Source organism: Heterodontus francisci, chromosome 32 (assembly GCF_036365525.1).
Source record: "Heterodontus francisci isolate sHetFra1 chromosome 32, sHetFra1.hap1, whole genome shotgun sequence".
NCBI classification, from domain to species: domain Eukaryota; kingdom Metazoa; phylum Chordata; class Chondrichthyes; order Heterodontiformes; family Heterodontidae; genus Heterodontus; species Heterodontus francisci.
Window position 1 is genome coordinate 58,386,502 of NC_090402.1, and position 25,048 is coordinate 58,411,549.

The window sequence follows — 25,048 nt, forward strand, 5'->3', positions numbered from 1 at the left end:
TCAGCTCATCTGCTGCTGAACCCATCATCCACATCTTTGTTACTTCTAGACTTGACTATTCCAATTCAGTCTTGGCTGCCCTCCCATCTTCAACCCTCCATAACTTCAACTCATCCAAAACTTTGCTGCCAGTATCCTAACTCACACTAAGTCCTGTTCACCCATCACCCTGTGCTCACTGACCAACATGGCTCCTAATTGAGCAATAACTCAACTGAAAATTCTCATCCTTGTTTCAAATCCCTCCATTGCCTTGCTCCTCCCTATTTGTGTAATCTCCTCCAGCCCCATAACCCTCCAACATATCAGCACACCTCTAATTCTGGCCTTTTATGCATCCCAGATTTTCATGATTTTGATGAGACAGTGTGGAGGGAGCTTTACTCTGTATCGAACCCATGCTGTTCCTGTCCTGGGAGTGTTTGTTGGGTCAGTGTGGAGGGAGCTTTACTCTGTATCGAACCCATGCTGTTCCTGTCCTGGGAGTGTTTGTTGGGTCAGTGTGGAGGGAGCTTTACTCTGTATCGAACCCATGCTGTTCCTGTCCTGGGAGTGTTTGTTGGGTCAGTGTGGAGGGAGCTTTACTCTGTATCGAACCCATGCTGTTCCTGTCCTGGGAGTGTTTGTTGGGTCAGTGTGGAGGGAGCTTTACTCTGTATCTAACCTGTACTATATCTGTCCTGGGAATGTTTGATGGACAGTGTAAAGGGTGTGTTGCTATGTTTTCTAACTTGTACTTTACCTGGCATGGGAATGTTTCATGGTATACTAGAGGAATCTTTATTCTGTCCAAACCATGCTGGACCTGCTCAAGGAGCCTTGATGAGATTATATTAAGGAATTCCTCTACTTTACACATGTTTTACCTACTCTGGGATTAATGTAGAAGCAGAGAAAGATTTCGAGTATTGAAGGCAACCATTTGGCCCATCATGTCTATGCTGGCTGACAAAGAGCTATCCAGCTTAATCCCACCTTCCAGCTTTTGGTCCATAGCTCTATATGTTGTGACAGCTCAAGCGCATATCCAAGTGTTTTTTTAAAATATTATGAGGGTTTCTGCCTCTACCATCCTTTCAGGTAGTGAATTCCAGACCCCCACTACCCTCTGGGTGAAAAAGTTTGTCCTCCACTCGCGTCTAATCCTTCCACCAATTACATTAAATCTATTTCCCCCAGGTTATTGACCTCTCTGCTATGGGAAATGAGATCCTTGCTTTCCAATCTGTCTAGGACCCTCATAATTTTATACACCATAATTAAATCTCTCCTCAGCCTCCTCTGATCCAAAGAAAACAATCCCAGCCTATCTGATTTTTCCTCATAGCGAAAATTCTCCAGTTCAGGCAACATCCCTCGTAAATCTCCTCTGTACCCTCTCTGGTGCCATCACATTCTTCCTGTAATGTGGTGAATAGGACTATATGCAGTACTCTAGCTGTGGTCTAACTAGTGTTTTATACAGTTCAAACATAACCTCCCTGCTGTTATATTTTATGCCTCAGCTCATAAAGAAAAGTATCCCGTGTGACTTCTTGAACACTTTATCTGCCTGTCCAGCCACTCCAAGGTCCCTCTGTTCCTCTACACTTCACAGTATCCTCCCATTTATTGTGTATTCCCTTGCCTTATTTGTCTGCCCCAAATGCATTGCCTGCCACTTCTCCAGATTGAATTCCATTTGCCATTTGAGGGGGAGCCAGTGGATGTGGTTTATTTGGACATTCAGAAGGCTTTCGACAAAATCCAACATAATAGATTAGCATGTAAAATTAAAGTGCATGGGATTGGGGGTAGTGTACTGCGATGGATAGAAAATTGGTTGGCAGACAGGAAATAAAGAGTAGGAATAAACGGGTCTTTTTCCGAATGGTAGGCAATGAGTTTGCAGGGATCGGTGCTAGGACCCCAGCTATTCACAATATATATTAAACATTTAGATGAGGGAACTAAATGTAATATCTCCAAATTTGCAGATGACACAAAACTGGGTGGGAAGGTGAGTTGTGAGGAGGATGCAGAGAGGCTTCAGGGTGATTTGGACAAGTTGAGTGAGTGGGCAAATGCATTGCAGATGCAGTATAATGTGGATAAATGTCAGGTTATCCACTATGGTAGAAAATTCAGGAAGACAGATTATTATCTGAACGGCTATAAACTGAGAGAGGGGAATATGCAACAAGACCTGGGTGTTCTCGTACACCAGTCGCTGGAGGTAAGTATGCAGGTGCAACAGGTGGGAAAAAAGGCAAATGGCGAGAAGATTCGAGTACAGGAGCAGGGATGTCTTGCTGCAATTATACAGGGCTTTGGTGAGGCCACACCTGGAATATTGTGTGTAGTTTTGGTCTCCTTATCTGAGGAAGGATGTTCTTGCTATAGAGGGAGTGCAGTGAAGGTTTACCAGACTGATTCCTGGGATGGTAGGACTGATGTCTGAGGAGAGATTGAGTCGGTTAGGATTATATTCACTGGAGTTCAGAAGAGTGAAGGGGATCTCATAGAAACCTATAAAGTTCTAACAGGACTTGACAGGGTAGATGCAGGAAGGATGTTCCCGATGGTGGGGGAGTCCAGAACCAGGGGTCATAGTCTAAAGATACGGGGTAAACCTTTCAGGACTGAGATGAGGAGAAATTCCTTCACCCAGAGAGTGGTGAGCCTGTGGAATTCACTACCACAGAAAGCAGTTGAGGCCAAAACATTGTATGTTTTCAAGAAGGAGTTAGATATAGCTCTTGGGGCGAAAGGGATCAAAGGATATGGGGGGAAAGCGGGAACAGGTTACTGAGTTGGATGATCAGCCATGATCATAATGAATGACGGAGCAGGCTCGAAGAGCTGAATGGCCTACTCCTGCTCCTATTTTCTATGTTTCTATGTCCTGGACAGCCTGTGGATCCAGCACAGAATGAGTTAAAATAACTTTCTGCTGAGCATGGGAGGGGAAGCTGTGTATTGTGTTAGGGGGCTGAAAGCAAATGTATCTCTACAGATAAGGAATGGGTGAGTCACTTGTGCTGAAGACAGTAAACTACCGGAATGAGTTCAAGTGGGTTATATAACTATATAACCAGTAACAAGATGATTGAAAGAGATTGAGACTGACCAAGTGCATTTTGCAGGATCCATATTGTCACTTGTATGTATCTTTATTTCACTATGACTTAATTGTGTTATGTATGGAATGTAGAGAACGAAGGTAAAATCTCTAAATGTTAGTGAATCACTGTGTGGCAGTATTCATACAGGAACCCTGAGTGTTACAACTTTATGTGTGCGCGTAATCTATTGATTAAGGTATCAATTAAAACAAGAAAGCAGTCCAAAATGCTGGTAACCCCAACATGATAGTTTCAAATAAAAACAGAAAATGCTGGAAATACTCAGCAGGTCTGGCAGTATCTGTGGAGAATGAAATAGAGTTAACATTTCAGGTTCAATGAAAGGTCATCGACCTGAAACATTAACTCTGTTTCTCTCTGCACAGACGCTCCCAGACCTGCTGAGTAATTCCAGCATTTTCTGATTTTATTTCAAATTTCCAACATCTGCAGCATTTTGCTTTTGCATAATATTTTCAAATTTCATTAAGTTTGAGTTGGTTTGCTGAAAAGTTTCCCACACATTAGTTCATGTTGTGAGGATTCTCTTAGGGGTCACAACCTAAGGGGATTTCAAGTTAATGATGCAAGGACAGGGAATACTTTGGACATGGTCCAGTTATTTCTTACTAAATGAATTGAATCTGAAGGGTGGCCCATGGGTTAGAGAAAGAAACAGTGACAGGAGTTTGGAGAGAGACACAATTCACAGTGGAGAGTGTTGATTAAAAAGCGATACAAAGATCAATGTTCGAAAGTTTAAAAGAGATGATAAGAGTACGGCGTTAGTGTTTACGGTGTCTAACGATGGGGATCCAGTAGTCAGGAGAGGCTGGTGAAGCCAGAAGGAAAGAGGTTTCATAGCTTATACAGCAGCGAGCAGAACCTATAGACCAATGAGCAGAACCTATAGGGCAGTGAGCAGAACCTGTAGACCAGTGAGCAGAACCTATAGGGCAGTGAGCAGAACCTATAGACCAGTGAGCAGAACCTATAGGGCAGTGAGCAGAACCTATAGGGCAGTGAGCAGAACCTATAGGGCAGTGAGCAGAACCTATAGACCAGTGAGCAGAACCTATAGGGCAGTGAGCAGAACCTATAGGGCAGTGAGCAGAACCTATAGACCAGTGAGCAGAACCTATAGGGCAGTGAGCAGAACCTATAGACCAGTGAGCAGAACCTATAAGGCAGTGAGCAGAACCTATAGACCAGTGAGCAGAACCTATAGGGCAGTGAGCAGAACCTATAGGGCAGTGAGCAGAACCTATAGAGCGATGAGCAGAACCTATAGGGCAGTGAGCAGAACCTATAGAGCAGCAGGAACATAAAAACTAGGAGCTGGAGTAAACCTTATGGCCTATCGAGCCTGCTCCACCATTCAATACGATCATGGCTGATGTGACTGGTTACACAGACTGATTGTAGAACATCACAGACAGAGCGTAACAGCTGGGAGGTTGCTGCAGAGGGGGAAGGAGGTGTTGGTTTGTGCCTCCAATACTTGCAGTGGTTCATTTTACAGGTAAATATTTAATTTAATCTACCTATAACTTAAACTAGATCAAATAATTAGTCAAAATACTAAAAACTATCATTGATTAATTACATAGATTAACTAATTAGGTTACATAGGGATGTCAGTGCAGGCGCCACAACTACAGCATGTGGCAGGTTGTGGAGAGCATTATGATCCCGGACAACCACGTCTGCAGTAAGTGTCTGCATCTCAAGGAACTTCAGCTCAGAGTTGTTAAGCTGGAATCTGAGGTGCAGACATTGTGGGGCATCAGAGTGGGGGGGAGGGGGAGGGGGAGGGGGAGGGGGTGGGGGGGGGAGTTACCTGGACACTTTGACCAAGGAGGCAGTCACACCCCTTAGGTTAGGTAGTTATAGAGGTCTGGTTAGAGATCATGGACAGGAGGGTGTGACTGTGAGTGAGGCAGGTGAGGGAACCCTAGGTGCAGTATTGGAGGAGCCTCGGATTTTGTCCTTATCCAACGAGGTTTTTGCTGCCTGTGTAGATGAGGGCAAAGTCTGCAGGGTGGCTGAGCAAACTGACCATGGCACTGTGGTACAGGAGGCCATTCAAGTGGGGGGAATTAAAAGGAATATAAGACAGACATGGGGTAGCAGAGTCCATGGAATAGATACTGTTTTCTGCAGATATGACTGGGACTGCTGAAGGTTCTGTTGTCTGCCCGGTGCCAGGATTAAAGACATCTCCTTGGAGTGGGAGGGGGAGGAACCAGTTATCATGGTCCATGTCGGAACCAACAACATAGGTATAACTAAGAATGACATTCTGCTGAGAATGTTTGAGGAGTTAGGGTCCAAATTAAAATGCAGAACCTCACAGGTAATATTCTCTGGATTGTCACCTGAGTCACAAGTAAATTGGCATGGGGATAAACCTGGCTGCAAGAGTGGTGAGGGAGACAGGGCTTTCGCTCGGTGGGCCACTGGCATGAGTACTGGTGACTAGTGGGGTACCGCATGGGTCCAGCTTGGGCCCCAGCTGTTCACAATATATATCAATGACTTGGATGTGGTGACCAAGTGTAGCATTTCCAAGTTTGCGGATGACACAAAACTAGGTGGGAATGTGTGTTGTGAGGAAGATGCAAAGCGGCTTCAAGGGGATTTGGACATACTTAGTGAGTGGGCAAGAATGTGGCAGATGGAATATAATGTGGAAAAATGTGAGGTTATCCACTTTGGTAGGAGGAATAGATGTGCAGAGTATTTCTTAAATGGTAAGAGATTAGAAAATGTAGATGTAAAAAGGGACCTGGGTGTCCTTGTCAATAAATCACTGAAAACTAACATGCCGGTGTAGCAAGCAATTAGGAAGGCTAATGGTATATTAGCCTTTATCGCAAGAAGAGTTGAGTACAGGAGTAGTGAAGTCTTGCTTCAATTTTATCGAACCTTGGTTAGACCGCACTTGGAGTACTGTGTGCAGTTTTGGTCCCCTTACCTTAGGAAGGGTATTATTACGATAGATGGAGTGCAATGAAGATTCACCAGACTTGTTCCCGGGATGGCGGGACTATCCTATGAAGAGAGATTGGGGAAATTGGGCCTGTATTCTCTAGAGTTTTGAAAATTGAGAGGTGATCTCATTGAAACCTACAAAACACTTAAAGAGATAGAAAGGGTGGATGGAGGCAAGATGTTTCCCCAGGTTGGGGAATCTAGAACCAGGGAACACAATTTCAAAGTAAGGGGGAAGCCACTTAGGACAGAGATGAGGAGAAATTTCTTTACTCAGATGGTTGTGAATCTTTGGAATTCTCTATGCAGAGGGTTGTGGAAGCTCAGTAAGTTTAAAGCAGAGATTTTTTTCAAATTTAATTTATTTAGAGATACAGCACTGAAACAGGCCCTTCGGCCCACCGAGTCTGGGCCGGCCATCATCCACCCATTTATACTAATCCTACATTAATCTCATAATCCTACCACATCCCCACAATTCCCCTACCACCTACCTACACTAGGGGCAATTTATAATGGCCAATTTACCTATCAACCTGCAAGTCTTTGACTGTCGGAGGAAACCGGAGCACCCGGCGAAAACCCACGCGGTCACAGGGAGAACTTGCAAACTCCGCCCAGCAGTACCCAGAACTGAACCAGACTGAAAGATTTCTAAATACAAATGATATAAGGGGATATGAGGATAGTGTGGGGAAAAGGCATTGAAGTAGGTGATCAGCCATGATCGTATTGAATGGTGGGGCAGGTTCGACGGGCTCAATGGCCTACTCCTGCTCCTACGTTCCGATGTTCCTATGACTGAATAGCCATTATGGAGGCATGATTGCAGACTGACCAAGCTTGGGAACTAAATATTCCAGGATACTGAACTTTTAGAAGAAATAAGCAAACTGGAAAAGGCAGTGGGGTGAGGAGAGGGGGGAGGTGCAGTTAGCCCTGTTAATAAAGGAAGGGATCAAGACAGCAGAGAGAAAGGATCTCAGCTCAGAAAATCAAGATGGACATTCCTTTAGGATTACAAACTAAAGTAAATGTGCTCCATTAGAGGCAGAGACAGGTGAAATTATAATGGGGAATAAGGAAATGGCAGAGACATTAAACAAATACTTTGTATCTGTTTTCACAGTTGAAGACACAAAACATTTCCAGAAATAATGAGGAACTAAGGGTACGGTGAGAATGAAGACCTTAAACATATCAGTAGAAGTAAGGAAATAGTATGGGAGAATTTAATGGAACCAAGTGGTGGCAAATCTCTTAGATCTGATGGCCAGCATTCTGGGGTTTTAAAAGAGGTATTACAGAGATAGTGGGCTGGATTTTGTTCCCATCCCGACAGCGGGTTTTGTGCCGGGGGTGGTGGTGTGGGTGGGTGCTGGCGAATCAGGGTAGAATCACCTGACACAGAACCAGACATCAGGAATCCCGGTTTCGATTCTCCCGGAGACATGATAGGCCAATGATGACCATCCCACCCATAGGCTAAATAAGGGTCTCTTCCCACATCCCCTCCCCCCCGCCCCGCAGCCTCCACCACTGAGATCTCACCAGCATCGAAGTGGGGGTGCCTCTGCTGCACAGGTAGAACGCCTTAGAAAATGAAGCGCTCCCCCTGCGGGCCTGCGGGGGAAGGGGGGGTCCCTCCTCTATGGGCAATTTGTGGCCAACAGAAGACGCCCCACTGGGAACCAATTCACTCCCCTACCCCTCCCCGGGAACCCCCTGCTCTGGACTGCAAGACCAACCTCCCACACCCGCTTGCCGGGGCCTTCTGGACTGGCCTCAGTAACCCCGCCTCACGTACCTGTATTCCAGGATTCCACCTGGGCCTGGGTCCAAGGCCTCTGCAGTACCAGCAGTGGCCACCGCTGCCAGTGGTACTGCTGAGACTGCTGAGCTGCTGGCACTCTGATTGGCTGGCAGCTCTTGGAGGCAGGATCCCTGTCCCGATAAAGTCGAGAAAGGGATGGGGATCCTGCCTCCTTAAACATTGACCCCAGAAGACGGGAGGTTTGCTCCAGGGATCTGAAAATTGCAGAGGTGGGCTCCCCCGACTTTTCGGCCTGGCACCAGGAGCCCCGCCTCCTGTACAAAACCCCGCCCAGTGGATGCATTGGTTTTGATTTTCCAGAATTCTGTAGATTCTGGAAGAATCTCCATGGATTGGAAGGTAGCAAATATAACCCCACTATTCAGAGAGAGAAGCATGGAACTATAGGACAGTTAGCCTGACATCAGGAGCAGGAAACTGATAAAATCTATTGTTCGGGATGTGACAATATAGCACATAGAAAATCCTAATATGATTAAGCAGAGTCAATACAACTTTATGAAAGTGAGTCATGTTTGATAAATTTGTTAGAGCTTTTTCAGGATGTAACTAATAACATGGACAAGGGGGATCCAGTGGATGCAGTGTATTTGGGTTTTCAAAATGCGTTCGATAAGGTGCCACACAAGAGGTTATTACACAAAATTAGGACTCATGGCATTGGAGGTAATATATATGCATGGATTGAGGGTTCATTAATGAACAGAAAACAGAGCGTAGGAATAAACTGGTCATTTTCAGGCTGACAGGCAGAAACTAGCAAGGACCAGTTCCGGAGCCTCAGCTATTTACAATCTATGTTAATGACTTAGATGAGGGGACTAAGTGTGATGTATCCAAGTTTGCTGACAATATAAAGTTAGGTGAAAAAGTAAGTTCTGAGGAGGACGCAAAGCGGCTGCGAAGGGATATGGATAAGTTGAGTGAGTAGGCCAAAAAAAACATGGCGGATGGAGTACAACATGGCGAAGTGAGAAGTTCTCCACTATGGTAGGAAAAATAGAAAAGCAGAATATTTTTTGAATGGTAACAGACTGGCAAATCTTGCTATTCAGAGGGACCTGGGTGAGCTGGTACACAAATCTCAGAAAGTTAGCAAGCAGGTGAAGCAAGCAATTAAGGAGGCAAATAGTAAGTTAGCTTTAATTACAAAGGGATTGGAGTGTAAGAGTGAAGAAGTCTTACTGCAATTATATCGGGTCTTGGTTGGACCACTAGTGCAGCACTGTGTGCAGTTTTGATCTCCTTACCTGAAGGAGGTCATTCTTGCCCTAAAGGAGGTGTAACAAAGATTTACTAGACTGATTCCTGGAATGAAAGGATAGTCGTGTGAATAGAGATTGAGTAAACTAAGCCTGGAATGTAAAAGAATGAGAGGTGATCTCATTGAAACATACATTCCTGAGGTGCTTGACAGGATAGTTGCTGGTAGGATGTTCATCCTGGCTGAGGAGTGTAGAACCAGGGGTCACAGTCTCAGAATAAGGGGTCGGCCATTTAGCACTGAGATGAAGAGGAATTTCTTCACTCAAAAGGTTGTGAATCTATGGCATTCTCTCGCCCAGAGAGCTGTGGGTGCTCAGTTGTCAGAGAGAGATTGACAGCTAATTGGGCACTAAGGAAATTAAGGACTATGGGATGGTACAGGAAGGCAGAGTTGAGGTACACAATCAGCCATGACCTTATTGAATGACAGAGCAGGCTGGAAGGGCCGAATGGCCTTCTCCTGTTCATATTGCTAATGTTCTTATGAGTTAATATCAGGCCTTTCACAACATACAAATATTGTAAAAGAGTTCCATAATAAACCCTGGGTTGGGCTTCTCAAGTGTAACAAAAGGGTTAGGAAAAAGGGGAAGGAGTTAAAAAGCCTGCAGCACATGTTAGAATTGCTGAGAAAGAAATAGACAGCAAGATAAAGGCGGCTAGATTTAGTTTTCACTTTCCGAGATTGTGTGCGAATGCGGAGACGTTTCCTGAACTGTGAATGAAAGACTGTCTTAAAATAATCTCTGTAATGTTTGTTTTTGGTGCCAGCGCCACCCACTGTTCAGAGATCAAAATGCCATTTAACGCTCTGTAGTCTTGTCGGTGATGTTGGAAGTATCAAGCATTTTAACTAATCTCTTTCCCACAAGCGTGTGCTGTTTAAAATTGTTGATTGTTTGCTCCTTGTTTGTACGCACTTGTGTATTATTTTTGGGAAATTTGAATCACGTTTTTGATTTTGAACTGATTTGAATGGTGTGATTGTTTCTTGGTCTTGTGACCTGGGAACATCACATAAGATTTGGTGTTTTGAGTTCATAATTTATCACAGGGATCAATATTTCTAAGTTACATGAAAGTACAGAAGTGAATGTGATTGTTGATTATGTTCATTGCAATTTAAGATTTTGCCTCTAGAAAGCTTTGGAATACATTTTAAGTGAAAGACACTGGATTGGACTTATTTTGAATAAAGCATGTAAATGTGCAACTGTGAAAAGCAACAGGAGAACTTTCCTCAGAAGTACTTAAACATTCGGTAGGAATGGGGTGTCACAGAATTGATAAAATATTCAGCAAAAAGCTAAAATGTGTAAATTATAAGCATGATCGAACGGGATGTGGATTGGGAGTTGGAATGTTGGAAATGTTGAGGAAGGTGGTTGTAACGTTGCCAGAAGTTGAAATGAGAAAAGGATTCAGATTCCTGACTGGATCATCAGTGTTCCCGTCACCCTTTACTCAGTGTCGTGACCGCCCTCCCAGATACCAGAAAAAGTGATATCAATTGTGCAGGAGGTAACGGGCTTGGATAAGGACACAGGCTGTGAGTTTGAGATTTTAGATTATGAAAGAATGTGTTCAAGTAGGAAACATCCGAGATTGTAAATTGAGTTGAAGGAGAAAGTATAAACCATAAATCATAAATGATGAAGGAAAGGAGAAAAGGGAAAGATTCCAAACCTTTTCTACTGTCACAAGTTGCAGAAGTTCTTTTGGTTTCAACCTTTGTCTCTTTTTAAAAAAAAAGCCTGTGTCAATGTTTTAGAGCCCACAAACTGTGGGAATCTCCACCCTCCTTAATCCTTTTGTGTAAGAATAATGAAGCTTCATTTCACAGCAAAAATTACCCTTTCCTTCAGTTATATTCAATATTTTTAGTCATTTGGACCGTCACCTGAAGCAAACAAAAGCTGATGTACTTGACTGTTTCTTTAGTGAGCAGGAGTTATACTGATTATTTTCCATTCTGTATTGTGTTTGGTTGATAGAATATTGGTCTGAATTAAATTGAAATTATTGAGGTTAACTAAACTATTACATTTTGAAAATTCAATCTTTATTGTGATTTTACCCCTTATCTAAACCATGCTACACCTGCCCTGGGAGTGTTTGATGGGACAGTTTACAGGGAACATTAGTCTGTATCTAACCTATGCTGTTCCTTCCCGAGGAGTGTTTAACAGGACAGTTTAGTGCAATCTTCACTCTGCATCTAATCCATGCTCTACCTGCCCTTTGAGTGTTTGGCACAGTGTAGAGGAAGCTTTACTCTGCATCTAACCCATGTTATATACCTGCTCTTGGGAGTGTTTGATGGTGACAGTGTAGAGGGAGTTTTACTTTGTATCGAACCTGTGCTGTATCTGTCCTGGGAGTGTTTGATGGTGACAGTATAGAGGGAATTTTACTCTGTATCTAACAGAGGAGTGTTGAATCTTTTTGCTGTCGCAGGTTAGTGAGATGGTTACTCTTGGTGCCAATTAGAATGACCATGTATCCTGGGCTTAATGAGCTGGATTGGGAAATATTACTCGTCACTCCTGATTGAACCTGGGAGATCAACAGGCTGACATGGGAAATATCCATGACAAAAAAAAGTCAAGAAAACAAACAAACGACTGAAATAATGAAAAATAAAGTCTTCGTATATATCTCCCAAGCTCAGGAAATCCCAAATCTCTTTGCAGCCAATGAAGTGTAGTTACTGTTGTAATGTAGGAAATGCAGCAGTCAATTTTCACACAGCAGGATCCCACATACAACATTGTGGTAACTACCAGATAATCTGTTCTAGTGATATTGATTGAAGGATAAATATTAACCAGGATATTGGCAATAACTCCCCTGCTCTTCTTCAAAATAGAGTTCAGGAATCTTTTACATCTACCTTCAAGACGTGGGACTCGGTTTAACGTTTGATCTGAAAGATGCTCCTCTAACAGTTCGGTACTGAATGTCAGCCTGTATTATTTTCAGTTTAAGATTCTTCAGCAGGACTCTCCTGATCACACTCTCATCCTCCAAAGATTTCAGTTCTTTCATAAACCTGCTGTGTCCAATCACTCCTCACCCAGCTTCATGTGAACCGAACATAGAACATAGAACATTACAGCGCAGTACAGGCCCTTCAGCCCTCGATGTTGCGCCGACCTGTGAAACCATCTGACCTACACTGTTCCATTTACATCCATATGTCTATCCAATGACCACTTAAATGCCCTTAAAGTTGGCGAGTCTACTACTGTTGCAGGCAGGGTGTTCCACGCCCCTACTACTCTCTGAGTAAAGAAACTACCTCTGACATCTGTCCTATATCTATCACCCCTCAACTTAAAGCTATGTCCCCTCGTGTTTGCCATCACCATCCGAGGAAAAAGACTCTCACTATCCACCCTATCTAACCCTCTGATTATCTTATATGTCTCTATTAAGTCACCTCTCCTCCTCCTTCTCTCTAACGAAAACAACCTCAAGTCCCTCAGCCTTTCCTCGTAAGACCTTCCCTCCATACCAGGCAACATCCTAGTAAATCTCCTCTGCACCCTTTCCAAAGCTTCCACATCCTTCCTATAATGCGGTGACCAGAACTGCACGCAATACTCCAGGTGCGGCCGCACCAGAGTTTTGTACAGCTGCAGCATGACCTCGTGGCTCCGAAACTCGATCCCCCTACTAATAAAAGCTAACACACCATATGCCTTCTTAACAGCCCTATTAACCTGGGTGGCAACTTTCAGGGATTTATGTACCTGGACACCAAGATCTCTCTGCTCATCTACACTACCAAGAATCTTCCCATTAGCCCAGTACTCTGCATTCCTGTTACTCCTTCCAAAGTGAATCACCTCGCACTTTTCCGCATTAAACTCCATTTGCCATCTCTCAACCCAGCTCTGCAGCCTATCTATGTCCCTCTGTAACCTACAACATCCTTCGGCACTATCCACAACTCCACCGACCTTCGTGTCATCCGCAAATTTACTAACCCACCCTTCTACACCCTCTTCCAGGTCATTTATAAAAATGACAAACAGCAGTGGCCCCAAAACAGATCCGTGCGGTACACCACTAGTAACTAAACTCCAGGATGAAGTTGGCACCCAGTTCATCAAAGATTCATTTAAAATAATTACTTTTGTTTTAATTTCTTCGTGGCCTTTCCCCGATCTCTGCAACCTTCTCCAGCCTTAAAACTAACCCCCCCCACCAAACCCCTGGCCCAAATCTTCCAGTTCCCCAGTCTCGAGCCTTTTGTGCAGCCACCTCACTGACCCCAATATTGGCAGCTGTTGGCCCAGACATCGAGGTCCTTCTCTTTGGTTTTACCTCCTGAAAACTCTCTGCTTATTCACCTTCCTCCGCTCATTTAAAAACCTCCTTAATACCAGATCACTGAGGAACACTTTAACCATCTCTCCTGTTTCTTATTTTTCTTCACACCTAAGTGAATTGCCGAGGGACATGGATGAAACATTATGCAGTTCTGTGTCTATTTTTATAGAGTGTTTTGTCCTACCTGAAAGGGAGGTAAATTTATAGCGTCCTGCAGTACCGAAAATCTCATATTCCACAGACACGTTAACACATGTTCCATTCCTAAGAACAAAATAAAAAAGGTGTCAAAGTTTACCATAAACTTAAAAACGAGAAATGGAAGTAAATACTCAGCAGGTCTGAGTGAGGGGTGAGTTAGTGTTTTTGGGGGGAGTGACGGGTGGGTTAGTGTTTCCGGGGGGAGTGAGGAGTGAGTTCATGTTTCCGGGAGGAGTGAGGAGTGAGTTAGTGTTTTTGGGGGGAGAGAGGGGTGGGTTAGTGTTTCCCGGGGGAGTGAGGAGTGAGTTAGTGATTCTGGGGGGAGTGAGGGGTGAGTCAGTGTTTCCGGGGGGAGTGAGGAGTGAGTTAGTGTTTTTGGGGGGAGTGAGGGGTGAGTCAGTGTTTCCGGGGGGAGTGAGGAGTGAGTTAGTGTTTTTGGGGGGAGTGACGGGTGGGTTAGTGTTTCCGGGGGGAGTGAGGAGTGAGTTCATGTTTCCGGGAGGTGTGAGGAGTGAGTTAGTGTTTTTGGAGGGGAGAGAGGGGTGGGTTAGTGTTTCCCGGGGGAGTGAGGGGTGAGTTAGTGATTCTGGGGGGAGTGAGAAGTGAGTTAGTGTTTTTGGGGGGAGAGAGGGGTGGGTTAGTGTTTCCCGGGGGAGTGAGGGGTGAGTCAGTGTTTTTGGGGGGAGTGAGGGGTGAGTCAGTGTTTCCGGGGGGAGTGACAGGTGAGTTAGTGTTTCCGGGGGACTGAGGGGTGAGTTCGTGTTTCCGGGCGGGAGTGAGGAGTGAGTTAGTGTTTTTGGGGGGAGAGAGGGGTGGGTTAGTGTTTCCCGGGGGAGTGAGGGATGAGTCAGTGTTTCCGGGGCGAGTGAGGGGTGAGTTAGTGTTTCCGGGGGGACTGAGGGGTGAGTTAGTGTTTCCGGGGGGACTGAGGGGTGAGTTAGTGTTTCCGGGGGGACTGAGGGGTGAGTTAGTGTTTCCGGGGGAATGAGGGGTGAGTTAGTGTTTCCGGGGGACTGAGGGGTGAGCTAGTATTTCCGGGCGGGAGTGAGGGCTGAGTTAGTGTTTTTGGGGGGAGAGAGGGGTGGGTTAGTGTTTCCCGGGGGACTGAGGGATGAGTCAGTGTTTCCGGGGTGAGTGAGGGGTGAGTTAGTGTTTCCGGGGGGACTGAGGGGTGTGTTAGTGTTTCCGGGGGGAGTGAACGGTGAGTTAGTGTTATTGGGGGGAGTTAGGGGTGAGTTAGTATTTCCGGGAGGAGTGAGGGGTAAGTTAGTGTTTTCGGGGGGAGTGAGGGGTGAGTTAGTGTTTCCGGGGGGACTGAGGGGTGAGTTAGTGTTTCCGGGGGGACTGAGGGGTGAGTTAGTGTTTCCGGGGGGACTGAGGGGTGAGTTAGTGTTTCCGGGGGAATGAGGGGTGAGTTAGTATTTCCGGGAGGAGTGAGGGGTGAGTTCGTGCTTCCGGGGGGACTGAGGGGTGAGTTAGTGTTTCCGGGGAGACTGAGGGGTGAGTTAGTGTTTCTGGGGGAGTGAGGGGTGAGTTAGTATTTCCGGGAGGAGTGAGGGGTGAGTTAGTGTTTTCAGGGGGAGTGAGGGGTGATTTAGTGTTTACGGGGGAGAGAGGGGTGAGTTAGTGTTTTTGGGGGGAGTGAGGGGTGAGTTAGTGTTTCCGGGGGGACTGATGGGTGAGTTAGTGTTTCCAGGGGGATTGAGGGGTGAGTTCGTGTTTACGGGGGAGTGAGAGGTGAGTTAGTGTTTACGGGGGGAGTGAGGGGTGATTTAGTGTTTTTGGAGGGAGTGAGGGGTGAGTTAATGTTGCCGGCGGGAGTGAGGGGTGAGTTAAGGTTTTCGGGGGGACTGAGGGGTGTGTTAGTGTTTCCGGGGGGAGTGAACGGTGAGTTAGTGTTATTGGGGGGAGTTAGGGGTGAGTTAGTATTTCCGGGAGGAGTGAGGGGTAAGTTAGTGTTTTCGGGGGGAGTGAGGGGTGAGTTAGTGTTTCCGGGGGGACTGATGGGTGAGTTAGTGTTTCCGGGGAGAGTGAGGGCTGAGTTAGTGTTTTTGGGGGGAGTGAGGGGTGAGTTAGTGTTTCCGGGGGGACTGAGGGGTGAGTTAGTGTTTCCGGGGGGAGTGAGGGGTGAGTCAGTGTTTTTGGGAGGAGAGAGGAGTGAGTTAGTGTTTTTGGGGGGAGTGAGGGGTGAGTTCGTGTTTTCGGGGCGAGTGAGGGGTGAGTTAGTATTTCCGGGAGGAGTGAGGGGTGAGTTAGTGTTTTTGGGGGGAGTGAGGGGTGAGTTAGTGTTTCCGGGGGGACTGAGGGGTGAGTTAGTGTTTTCGGGGGGAGTGAGGGGTGAGTTAGTGTTTTCGGGGGGAGTGAGGGGTGAGTTAGTGTTTTTGGGGGGAGTGAGGGGTGAGTTAGTGTTTCCGGGGGGACTGAGGGGTGAGTTAGTATTTCCGGGGGGAGTGAGGGGTGAGTTAGTGTTTTCGGGGGGAGTGAGGAGTGAGTTAGTGTTTTTGGGGGGAGTGAGGGGTGAGTTAGTGTTTTTGGGGGGAGTGAGGGGTGAGTTAGTGTTTTTGGGGGGAGTGAGGGGTGAGTTAGTGTTTTCGGGGGGAGTGAGGAGTGAGTTAGTGTTTTCGGGGGGAGTGAGGGGTGAGTTAGTGTTTTCGGGGGGAGTGAGGGGTGAGTTAGTGTTTTTGGGGGGAGTGAGGGGTGAGTTAGTGTTTCCGGGGGGACTGAGGGGTGAGTTAGTATTTCTGGGAGGAGTGAGGGGTGAGTTAGTGTTTTCGGGGGGAGTGAGGAGTGAGTTAGTGTTTTTGGGGGGAGTGAGGGGTGAGTTAGTGTTTCCGGGGGGACTGAGGGGTGAGTTAGTGTTTTTGGGAGGAGTGAGGAGTGAGTTAGTGTTTTTGGAGGGGAGAGAGGGGTGGGTTAGTGTTTCCCGGGGGAGTGAGGGGTGAGTTAGTGATTCTGGGGGGAGTGAGGAGTGAGTTAGTGTTTTTGGGGGGAGAGAGGGGTGGGTTAGTGTTTCCCGGGGGAGTGAGAGGTGAGTCAGTGTTTTTGGGGGGAGTGAGGGGTGAGTCAGTGTTTCCGGGGGGAGTGACAGGTGAGTTAGTGTTTCCGGGGGACTGAGGGGTGAGTTAGTGTTTCCGGGGGACTGAGGGGTGAGATAGTATTTCCGGGCGGGAGTGAGGGCTGAGTTAGTGTTTTTGGGGGGAGAGAGGGGTGGGTTAGTGTTTCCCGGGGGACTGAGGGATGAGTCAGTGTTTCCGGGGCGAGTGAGGGGTGAGTTAGTGTTTCCGGGGGGACTGAGGGGTAAGTTAGTGTTTCCGGGGGGACTGAGGGGTGAGTTAGTGTTTCCGGGGGAATGAGGGGTGAGTTAGTATTTCCGGGAGGAGTGAGGGGTGAGTTAGTGCTTCCGGGGGGACTGAGGGGTGAGTTAGTGTTTCCGGGGAGACTGAGGGGTAAGTTAGTGTTTTTGGGGGGAGTGAGGAGTGGGTTAGTGTTTTTGGGGGGAGTGAGGGGTGGGTTAGTGTCTCCGGGGGAGTGAGGGGTGATTTAGTGTTTTTGGGGGGAGTGAGGAGTGGGTTAGTGTTTTTGGGGGGAGTGAGGGGTGGGTTAGTGTTTCCGGGGGAGTGAGGGGTGAGTTAGTGCTTCCGGGGGGAGTGAGGAGTGTGTTAGTGTTTCCGGGGGGAGTGAGGAGTGAGTTAGTGTTTTTGGGGGGAGTGAGGAGTGAGTTAGTGTTTTTGGGGGGAGAGAGGGGTGGGTTAGTTTCCCGGGGGAGTGAGGGGTGAGTCAGTGTTTCCGGGGGGGGTTGAGGGGTGAGTTAGTGTTTTTGGGGGGAGTGAGGGCTGAGTTAGTGTTTTTGGGGGGAGAGAGGGGTGGGTTAGTGTTTCCTGGGGGAGTGAGGGATGAGTCAGTGTTTCCGGGGCGAGTGAGGGGTGAGTTAGTGTTTCCGGGGGGACTGAGGGGTGCACACTGTACCATCAGTTCCATATAGTGTACACTGTACCATCAGTTCCATATAGTGCACACTGTACCATCAGTTCCATATAGTGCACACTGTGCCATCAGTTCCACATGGTGCACACTGTACCATCAGTTCCACATAGTGCACACTGTAGCATCAGTTCCATATAGTGTACACTGTACCATCAGTTCCATATAGTGCACACTGTACCATCAGTTCCATATAGTGCACACTGTACCATCAGTTCCACACAGTGCATACTGTGGCATCAGTTCCACATAGTGCACACTGTAGCATCTTTTCCACATAGTGCACACTGTAGCATCAGTTCCACATGGTGCACACTGTCGCATCAGTTCCACACTGTGCACACTGTCGCATCAGTTCCACATGGTGCACACTGTAGCATCAGTTTCACATGGTGCACACTGTACCATCAGTTCCACACGGTGCACACTGTACCATCAGTTCCACATAGTGCACACTGTTGCATCAGTTCCACATGGTGCACACTGTACCATCAGTTCCACATGGTGCACACTGTACCATCAGTTCCACATGGTGCACACTGCAGCATGAGTTCCACATTGTGCACACTGTAACATCAGTTCCACACGGTGCACACTGTACCATCAGTTCCACACAGTGCACACTGTACCATCAGTTCCACATAGAGCACACTGTACCATCAGTTCCACACAGTGCACACTGTAGCATCAGTTCCATATAGTGCACACTGTACCATCAGTTCCATATAGTGCACACTGTACCATCAGTTCCACATGGTGCACACTGTACCATCAGTTCCACATAGTGCACACTGTACCATCAGTTCCACATAGAGCACTCTGTACCATCAGTTCCACATGGTGCACACTGTACCATCAGTTCCATATAGTGCACACTGTGCCATCAGTTCCACATGGTGCACACTGTACCATCAGTTCCACATGGTGCACACTGTAGCAGCAGTTCCATATAGTGCACACTGTACCATCAGTTCCATATAGTGCACACTGTAGCATCAGTTCCATATAGTGCACACTGTACCATCAGTTCCACATGGTGCACACTGTACCATCAGTTCCACATGGTGCACACTGTACCATCAGTTCCACATAGAGCACACTGTACCATCAGTTCCACATGGTGCACACTGTACCATCAGTTCCACATGGTGCACACTGTACCATCAGTTCCACATAGAGCACACTGTACCATCAGTTCCATATAGTGCACACTGTGCCATCAGTTCCACATGGTGCACACTGTAGCATCAGTTCCATATAGTGCACACTGTACCATCAGTTCCATATAGTGCACACTGTGCCATCAGTTCCACATGGTGCACACTGTACCATCAGTTCCACATAGTGCACACTGTAGCATCAGTTCCACATAGTGCACACTGTACCATCAGTTCCACATGGTGCACACTGTAGCATCAGTTCCACATGGTGCACACTGTAGCATCAGTTCAACACAGTGCACACTGTCGCATCAGTTCCACATGGTGCACACTGTAGCATCAGTTCCACATGGTGCACACTGTACCATCAGTGCCACATAGTGCACACTGTAGCATCAGTTCCACATGGTGCCCACTGCAGCATCAGTTCCACATGGTGCACACTGTAGCATCAGTTCCACACAGTGCACACTGTCGCATCAGTTCCACATGGTGCACACTGTAGCATCAGTTCCACATGGTGCACACTGTACCATCAGTGCCACATAGTGCACACTGTAGCATCAGTTCCACATGGTGCCCACTGCAGCATCAGTTCCACATGGTGCACACTGTAGCATCAGTTCCACATGGTGCACACTGTACCATCAGTTCCACATGGTGCACACGGTACCATCAGTTCCACATGGTGCACACTGTACCATCAGTTCCACATGGTGCACACGGTACCATCAGTTCCACATGGTGCACACTGCAGCATCAGTTCCACATAGTGCACACTGTTGCATCAGTTCCACATGGTGCACACTGTACCATCAGTTCCACATGGTGCACACTGTAGCATCAGTTCCACATGGTGCACACTGTCGCATCAGTTGCACATAGTGCACACTGTCCCATCAGTTCCACACGGTGCACACTGTACCATCAGTTCCACACAGTGCGCACTGTACCATCAGTTCCACACAGTGCGCACTGTACCATCAGTTCCACACAGTGCGCACTGTACCATCAGTTCCACATAGTGCACACTGTCCCATCAGTTCCACTTAGTGCACACTGTCCCATCAGTTCCACATAGTGCAAACTGTAGCACCAGTTCCATATAGTGCACACTGTACCATCAGTTCCACATGGTGCACACTGTACCATCAGTTCCACACAGTGCATACTGTGGCATCAGTTCCACATAGTGCACACTGTAGCATCTTTTCCACATAGTGCACACTGTAGCATTAGTTCCACATGGTGCACACTGTCGCATCAGTTCCACACTGTGCACACTGTCGCATCAGTTCCACATGGTGCACACTGTAGCATCAGTTCCACATGGTGCACACTGTACCATCAGTTCCACACGGTGCACACTGTACCATCAGTTCCACATAGTGCACACTGTTGCATCAGTTCCACATGGTGCACACTGTACCATCAGTTCCACATGGTGCACACTGTACCATCAGTTCCACATGGTGCACACTGCAGCATGAGTTCCACATTGTGCACACTGTAACATCAGTTCCACACGGTGCACACTGTACCATCAGTTCCGCACAGTGCACACTGTACCATCAGTTCCACATAGAGCACACTGTACCATCAGTTCCACACAGTGCACACTGTAGCATCAGTTCCATATAGTGCACACTGTACCATCAGTTCCATATAGTGCACACTGTACCATCAGTTCCACATGGTGCACACTGTACCATCAGTTCCACACAGTGCACACTGTACCATCAGTTCCATATAGTGCACACTGTACCATCAGTTCCACATAGTGCACACTGTACCATCAGTTCCACATAGAGCACACTGTACCATCAGTTCCACATGGCGCACACTGTACCATCAGTTCCATATAGTGCACACTGTGCCATCAGTTCCACATGGTGCACACTGTACCATCAGTTCCACATGGTGCACACTGTAGCAGCAGTTCCATATAGTGCACACTGTACCATCAGTTCCATATAGTGCACACTGTAGCATCAGTTCCATATAGTGCACACTGTACCATCAGTTCCACATGGTGCACACTGTACCATCAGTTCCACATGGTGCACACTGTACCATCAGTTCCACATAGAGCACACTGTACCATCAGTTCCACACGGTGCACACTGTACCATCAGTTCCACATGGTGCACACTGTACCATCAGTTCCACATAGAGCACACTGTACCATCAGTTCCATATAGTGCACACTGTGCCATCAGTTCCACATGGTGCACACTGTAGCATCAGTTCCATATAGTGCACACTGTACCATCAGTTCCATATAGTGCACACTGTGCCATCAGTTCCACATGGTGCACACTGTACCATCAGTTCCACATAGTGCACACTGTAGCATCAGTTCCACATAGTGCACACTGTACCATCAGTTCCACATGGTGCACACTGTAGCATCAGTTCCACATGGTGCACACTGTAGCATCAGTTCAACACAGTGCACACTGTCGCATCAGTTCCACATGGTGCACACTGTAGCATCAGTTCCACATGGTGCACACTGTACCATCAGTGCCACATAGTGCACACTGTAGCATCAGTTCCACATGGTGCCCACTGCAGCATCAGTTCCACATGGTGCACACTGTAGCATCAGTTCCACATGGTGCACACTGTACCATCAGTTCCACATGGTGCACACGGTACCATCAGTTCCACATGGTGCACACTGCAGCATCAGTTCCACATAGTGAACACGGTTGCATCAGTTCCACACAGTGCACACTGTACCATCAATTCCACATGGTGCACACTGTACCATCAGTTCCACATGGTGCACACTGTTGCATCAGTTCCACATAGTGCACACTGTACCATCAGTTCCACATTGTGCACACTGTAGTATCAGTTCCACATGGTGCACACTGTGGCATCAGTTCCACATGGTGCACACTGTGGCATCAGTTCCACATGGTGCACACTGCAGCATCAGTTCCACATTGTGCACACTGTAGCATCAGTTCCACATAGTGCACACTGTACCATCAGTTCCACATAGTGCACACTGTACCATCGGTTCCACATGGTGCACCCTGTAACATCAGTTCCACACAGTGCACACTGTACCATCAGTTCCACGCAGTGCACACTGTACCATCAGTTCCACATAGTACACACTGCACCATCAGTTCCACACAGTGCACAAAGTAGCATCAGTTCCACATAGTGCACACTGTTGCATCAGTTCCACATAGTGCACACTGTACCATCAGTTACACACAGTGCACACTGTACCATCAGTTCCACATAGTGCACACTGTACCATCAGTTCCACATGGTGCACACTGTACCATCAGTTACACACAGTGCACACTGTACCATCAGTTCCACTCGGTGCACACTGTAGCATCAGTTCCCCACAGTGCACACTGTACCATCAGTTACACACAGTGCACACTGTACCATCAGTTCCACATAGTGCACACTGTACCATCAGTTCCACACAGTGCACACTGTACCATCAGTTCCACATAGTGCACACTGTACCATCAGTTCCACACAGAGCACACTGTACCATCAGTTCCACACAGTGCACACTGTACCATCAGTTCCACATTGTACACACTGCACCATCAGTTCCACACGGTAGCATCAGTTCCACATAGTGCACACTGTAGCATCAGTTCCCCACAGTGCACACTGTACCATCAGTTCCCCACAGTGCACACTGTACCATCAGTTCCACACAGTGCACACTGTACCATCAGTTCCACACAGTGCACACTGTACCATCAATTCCACATTGTGCACACTGTACCATCAGTTCCACACAGTGCAGACTGTACCATCAGTTCCACACAGTGCACACTGTACCATCAGTTCCACACAGTGCACACTGTACCATCAGTTCCACATGGTTCACACTGTACCATCAGTTCCAAATGGTGCACACTGTACCATTAGTTCCACACAGTGCACACTGTACCATCAGTTCCACATGGTGCACACTGTACCATCAGTTCCACATGGTGCACACTGTAGCATCAGTTCCAAATGGTGCACACTGTACCATCAGTTCCACACAGTGCACACTGTACCATCAGTTCCACATGGTGCACACTGTACCATCAGTTCCACATGGTGCACCCTCTCGTATCAGTTCCACATAGTGCACACTGTACCATCAGTTCCACATGGTGCACACTGTAGCATCAGTTCCACATGGTGCACACTGTAGCATCAGTTCCACATGGTGCACACTGTAGCATCAGTTCCACATGGTGCACACTGTCGCATCAGTTGCACATAGTGCACACTGTCCCATCAGTTCCACACGGTGCACACTGTACCATCAGTTCCACACAGTGCGCACTGTACCATCAGTTCCACATAGTGCACACTGTCCCATCAGTTCCACTTAGTGCACACTGTACCATCAGTTCCACACAGTGCGCACTGTACCATCAGTTCCACATAGTGCACACTGTCCCATCAGTTCCACATAGTGCACACTGTCCCATCAGTTCCACATAGTGCAAACTGTAGCACCAGTTCCATATAGTGCACACTGTACCATCAGTTCCACATGGTGCACACTGTACCATCAGTTCCACACAGTGCACACTGTAGCATCTTTTCCACATAGTGCACACTGTAGCATCAGTTCCACATGGTGCACACTGTCGCATCAGTTCCACACTGTGCACACTGTCGCATCAGTTCCACATGGTGCACACTGTAGCATCAGTTCCACATGGTGCACACTGTACCATCAGTTCCACATAGTGCACACTGTAGCATCAGTTCCACATAGTGCACACTGCAGCATCAGTTCCACATGGTGCACACTGTAGCATCAGTTCCAAATAGTGCACACTGTTGCATCAGTTCCACATGGTGCACACTGTACCATCAGTTCCACATGGTGCACACTGTACCATCAGTTCCACATGGTGCACACTGCAGCATGAGTTCCACATTGTGCACACTGTAACATCAGTTCCACACGGTGCACACTGTACCATCAGTTCCACACAGTGCACAATGTACCATCAGTTCCATATAGTGCACACTGTACCATCAGTTCCACACAGTGCACACTGTACCATCAGTTCCACATAGAGCACACTGTACGATCAGTTCCACATAGTGCACACTGTAGCATCAGTTCCATACAGTGCACACTGTACCATCAGTTCCATATAGTGCACACTGTAACATCAGTTCCACATAGTGCACACTGTAGCATCAGTTCCACATGGTGCACACTGTACCATCAGTTCCACATGGTGCACACTGTACCATCAGTTCCACACAGTGCATACTGTAGCATCAGTTCCACATAGTGCACACTGCAGCATCTTTTCCACATAGTGCACACTGTAGCATCAGTTCCACATGGTGCACACTGTCGCATCAGTTCCACACTGTGCACACTGTCGCATCAGTTCCACATGGTGCACACTGGAGCATCAGTTCCACATGGTGCACACTGTACCATCAGTTCCACATAGTGCACACTGTAGCATCAGTTCCACATAGTGCACACTGCAGCATCAGTTCCACATGGTGCACACTGTAGCATCAGTTCCACATAGTGCACACTGTTGCATCAGTTCCACATGGTGCACACTGTACCATCAGTTCCACATGGTGCACACTGTACCATCAGTTCCACATGGTGGACACTGCAGCATGAGTTCCACATTGTGCACACTGTAACATCAGTTCCACACGGTGCACACTGTACCATCAGTTCCACACAGTGCACACTGTACCATCAGTTCCATATAGTGCACACTGTACCATCAGTTCCACACAGTGCACACTGTACCATCAGTTCCACATAGAGCACACTGTACCATCAGTTCCACATAGTGCACACTGTAGCATCAGTTCCATATAGTGCACACTGTATCATCAGTTCCATATAGTGCACACTGTACCATCAGTTCCACATAGTGCACACTGTAGCATCAGTTCCACATGGTGCACACTGTACCATCAGTTCCACATGGTGCACACTGTACCATCAGTTCCACACAGTGCACACTGTACCATCAGTTCCATATAGTGCACACTGTACCATCAGTTCCACATAGTGCACACTGTACCATCAGTTCCACACAGTGCACACTGTACCATCAGTTCCACATAGAGCACACTGTACCATCAGTTCCACATAGTGCACACTGCAGCATCAGTTCCATATAGTG

General features: G+C 47.2%; 1 protein-coding gene across 1 annotated transcript in view; it reads right to left on the reverse strand.

Moving 5' to 3' along the window:
- Positions 1-25,048, reverse strand: part of LOC137347841 (protein AMBP-like) — a 522,339-nt gene that overhangs the window by 303,168 nt on the left and 194,123 nt on the right. Inside the window, exon 3 of the mRNA XM_068012887.1 lies at positions 13,721-13,800. Coding sequence (XP_067868988.1) covers positions 13,721-13,800 — 80 coding nt within the window. The remainder of the gene's footprint in view (positions 1-13,720; positions 13,801-25,048) is intronic.